Below are 4623 nucleotides of genomic sequence, written 5' to 3'. Positions count from 1 at the left end.
TACGCTTTAGACAATTGCCTGTGTTTTCTATTGAAAGCAAGCCACAGTATGTAGACTTACGCCTCTGGAAAGGAATCTGAAGTTCATGGTCCGTTCGCTCGATGCAATATCCGATGTCAGATCATTTAGTTGGCCGAGAAGCTAGAAAGTGAGTGGACCTTGAATCTATTTAGATATCTCGTAGCTGACAATTTGATACACCTGATCAGAAATGTGTAAGGTACAGAGCCCTCCAAGTACGTTGCTACAAGTCAGCCTACAAACACAACTGAACACGCTTACGTTTGCGATAGCCTTCACCAGAGCGCAGTTTTAACTCTTTCGTTAGTGTAGTAAAGACAGAATCGTGATATCCAATTTGCAATAAACGGATATTTCAGAGCAGTGCAAATCAAAACACAGCCGCAAATCTCACAATCATGTTAACAGTATCCCGTTCTCGCGGGAACTGGCGTTTATTGTCATCCGTACAGGGTGTCAATGGATAGCATGTTAGCTCAAGGGTATCGTCGCATACAGCTGTACATCCATGTGGAAGGGAGGATAACCCTCTTGAGCAATCGATACACTCAATCCAAGTACCGAACTGACAATCACTCTTGTACTTGCGGAGTGCGAATCCAGGGGGGCCACTGATGCGTTGATCTCAGTGAGTTCTCTTCTATGTCATGCAGATGCTGCTGAGTGATGTCGATGCATATGCTTTCTGCGTCAAAAAAGCCTGTGCTTTCGCCAATGAGATGTCTCTCTTAACATTCCGATCCAACAGAGGTGTATAACGAACGAACCACTAGAAATTCTACGACTCGGAGTGATGTAGAATATATGCACATCTCATTTCTCTTTGTTCTCTTACATGTGTTGATATCCGTAAGCGCAATTTCACCAGGGGATCTCCTTTCCGTTGAAATCTAAGTATTTACCAGAATCATCCATCTTTAAACCGCCGATGACATTGCAGAAGTAATTCACCACCTAGCAATGAAAGGGGAAGGAGTACAGATCAGCGGGTGTGACGTAAATACCATACGCTTATACCAAGACGCGAAGTGGGTGAATTTAAACGCGCTGAGAGTAAAACGGAAATTGGAGCCGGTGGAGTGGGTTCTGTCAAGCATTTACTGTAGTACGTTCACAATCCCTTCACCATGGGTCAGTCCTCATCAGAAGAAAATGCCAATGAATGCTAAACGCCTACAATTTCACTAACGTTAATAAAACTCAACGGCATGCTACAGTACTGTGCTGGGGTTATAGTTGAGTTATCCGTTTTTCTCACCTCGTCCGGTTCATTGATATTGTGCTTGACGTTCTTGTGGTACCGCTCAGAAAAGGATGTGTTCACAGTTCCAGGATGCAATCCTACGCACAGAACCTACACACGATTAAAAATAGAGAGAACCTTTACAATTTAAAGATTGAGAGAACCTATACAATATAAAGATAGAGAGAACCTATACAATATAAAGATAGAAATAACCTATTCAATTCAAAATGGAGAGAACCTATACAATATAAAGATAGAGAGAACCTATACGATATAAAGATAGAGAGAACCTATACAATATAAAGATAGAGAGAACCTATTCAATTTAAAGATCGAATGAACCTATACAATTTAAAGATAGAGAGAACCTATACAATATAAAGATAGAGAGAACCTATACAATATAAACACAAAGAGAACCTATACAATATAAACATCAAGAGAACCTATACTATATAAACATAAAGAGAACCTATACAATATAAAGATAAAGAGAACCTATACAATATAAAGATAAAGAGAACCTATGCAATTTCAAGTTAAAGAGAACATATAAAATTGAAATTTTAGTGCAGAGAACATGTATAATTTAAAGATAAGGAAAACCTATCCAATTCAAAGATAGAGAGATCCTATTCGATATAAAGATAGAGAAAACCTATACAATGTAAAGATAGAGAGATCCTATACAGTTTAATGATAAAAAGCACCTATAAAATTAAAAGAGTGTAGAGAGCATATACAAATCAAAGATAAAGAGATCCTATACAGCTTAAAGATAAAGAGAACCTATAAAATTAAAAGTGTGCAGAAAACACATGGAATTTAATGATAAAGAGTACCTATACAATTTAAAAATAAATAGAACCTATGCAATTTAAAGAGTGCAGAGAACCTTTAAAATTGAAAGTAAAGAGAACCTAAAAAAATCAGAGATAAAGAGAACCTAAAAAAATCAGAGATAAAGAGATCCTAAAAAAATCAGAGATAAAGAGAACCTATAAAAATTTATAGATTAAGAGAACATATAAAAATTTTAAGATATAGCGAACCTATACAATCTACAGATAAAGAGAACCTATAAAATCAAGAGTGCAGAGGGTCGATTGGACCGTGTTTGTATCAGAACTGTGATGCTGCCATGCCCCGAACGACAGACAAGCACCTTTGCCCACTAGTTTGATTGTCGAAAGGGCGCATTTCGTAGGTTGTTATTTGTTTTATGGTCTAAAACGTCAACTAGACTTGTCAAATATACGACTACGGGTGAAGGTACTTACTGGTTGAATTAGAACAGCTGGATTATAGTACACACTAAAATGCACGCCACTCATAACTCACGAGCTATATAGCTTAACACGGAATAAGTATCGATAACCGAAACCTAGCACCATGCCGTATATACACACCTGTTTGGCATACAACTCGATCGACATCGTCTTTGTTATCATATTCTGCGCCGCCTTGGAAGCTCTGTATGCATACCTAATTGAATATGGCCAACAATCTAATGATCATTATTTGAATTTCATTTCCCAAATCAATTGTCCCCTTCGTAGTCCGCCGAGGTAATTAATAAATCACAATCAATTCGCATCACCAAAGCAACACCACTCACCAGCCACCCTGCTTGTTATCTCCTATAGACCCTACACGAGCGCTTATGTTGGCGATCACCCCCGTATACATGCCCTGGTGTCGAGGAACATGGGTAGAAAGTATATGAATGGCTCAATTGCACCAGTCACTCATCCAACACATAATGAACCTCCGAATGGAGTACCGAACGGAAAATGGAATGTGAATCATACCAAACGCCACAACCACAACAAAGAATGGTATCCTAGATGAATTCACAAACTTTTTTGGAAATACCTTTTCTACGCGAGTATGGTGCAGCAGAGAGCTGAAGTGCTTGCCCATCAGCAGCGGCCCCAAAGCATTTGTTTTGTAGGCGGCCTGTGTCAAAAGGAAGTGTAGTGATCAGACATACGATGAATCAGCCCCAGACATCGTACACGCTATAGAACGGACAAGCACAAAGTGTTCAGTTTCGATAGTTTGCGAGATAAAAATGCCCTGATAGGCTGAGACCATGCGTCACAGATGGTTTCAAGGGGAAATCATCGAATCTGAGAACTGTTTACATGTTGCGACAACGACTATCATTCGCTCTGCCGCACATCACAGAACAATCGCCACGCACAAACGGTGAGGTATTAACTATCACACAGAACCCAATGCGCATTGAGAGAGTGTAGAGTTTAAACCGTTACTATGAAGAGAGAAAGTTTTAATACGTTCACAACAGTCTGTCCCGACTCTCGAACACTTACCAATACAGAGTCCGCGTGAACTTGACTCAAATTCGTCTCTCCCTTTTGTTCTAAGTTTAGGATGCCACTGCTATTCAGCAGAAAATCAATTCTGAAAAAGATATTAATATACCAAGACACGTGGTTCAAGATTTAAGATATAAGTGTACCGAGATAAGTGTATGGTACAAGACTGGAGATAGAATGTAGCAGGGTAAGTGCATAGTGAGATAAAAATGTACCAGGGTTAGTGTATGATACAAGATTAGAGATATTAATGTACTAGGGTAAGTGTATAGGAGATATAAATGTACCAGGGTAAGCGTATGGTACAAGATTAGATATATGAATGTACTAAGAGATGCATAGTACAAGATTGGAGATATGAATGTACCGGGGTAAGTGTATGGTACAGTATTAGGTATATAAATGTACCGGAGTAAGTGTATGGTACAGGATTAGATACAGAAATGTACCAAGAGGTGTATAGTACAAGCTTGGAGATATGAATGTGCAAATGAAAATTTATGGTACAAGATTATATTCCCATTCGGACAATATAGAGCACTAGGTGCATTCAAAACGCAATAGCAAAGACTTCTACACACAGTCGGGGATGTATAAATGAGTTCAAGATCAGAATTACCATTTACTGGTGCTCATAGTTGTGGCTTGCACATACTTTTTGTACTTCTCTTTGACTTTTCCCGCTGCGTTCTGTATGTCCTCTTCCTTCCAGATATCACAAGCTATCACCGTAAGTTGCTTCGGGAACTATATAAACATTGGGACATGCGAAGCATATGCATTAATTCGCGGTATAAAGCTCTACCAAAATGGGGCAAGGCACTCGTTAGTGGTCACATTTGCGAGATGTCAACACGCGGTGGGCGAAACGTGATATATAAAATGGCAGAGACCATGAGACAAGCAGTGATGAGCATAGCCAGATCACAAGGTACACTGGGGACATCTTTGACTATTAATGGCAGACGTCATGAGAGAAGCAGCGATGAGCATAGCCAGATCACAAGGTACACA

At 39.4% G+C, this 4623-nt stretch overlaps 1 protein-coding gene across 1 annotated transcript; it reads right to left on the bottom strand.

Annotated features, from left to right (window-relative positions):
• Nucleotides 1–882: 882 nt before the first annotated feature.
• On the bottom strand, nt 883–4356 carry SARC_09919 (hypothetical protein; the record flags this gene model as incomplete). The annotated part of the gene is made up of 7 exons (XM_014296048.1): nt 883–975; nt 1280–1375; nt 2677–2752; nt 2886–2959; nt 3143–3226; nt 3604–3694; nt 4265–4356. Coding segments are annotated over 7 exons (606 nt in total), but the record flags the coding sequence as incomplete, so codon positions are not given.
• Between the last annotated feature and the right edge of the window lie 267 nt (nt 4357–4623).

This window comes from Sphaeroforma arctica (genome assembly GCF_001186125.1).
Source record: "Sphaeroforma arctica JP610 unplaced genomic scaffold supercont1.1082, whole genome shotgun sequence".
NCBI classification, from domain to species: domain Eukaryota; class Ichthyosporea; order Ichthyophonida; genus Sphaeroforma; species Sphaeroforma arctica.
Note: the sequence above shows the minus strand (reverse complement) of the source record. Positions and strands in the feature narration are given on the sequence as shown.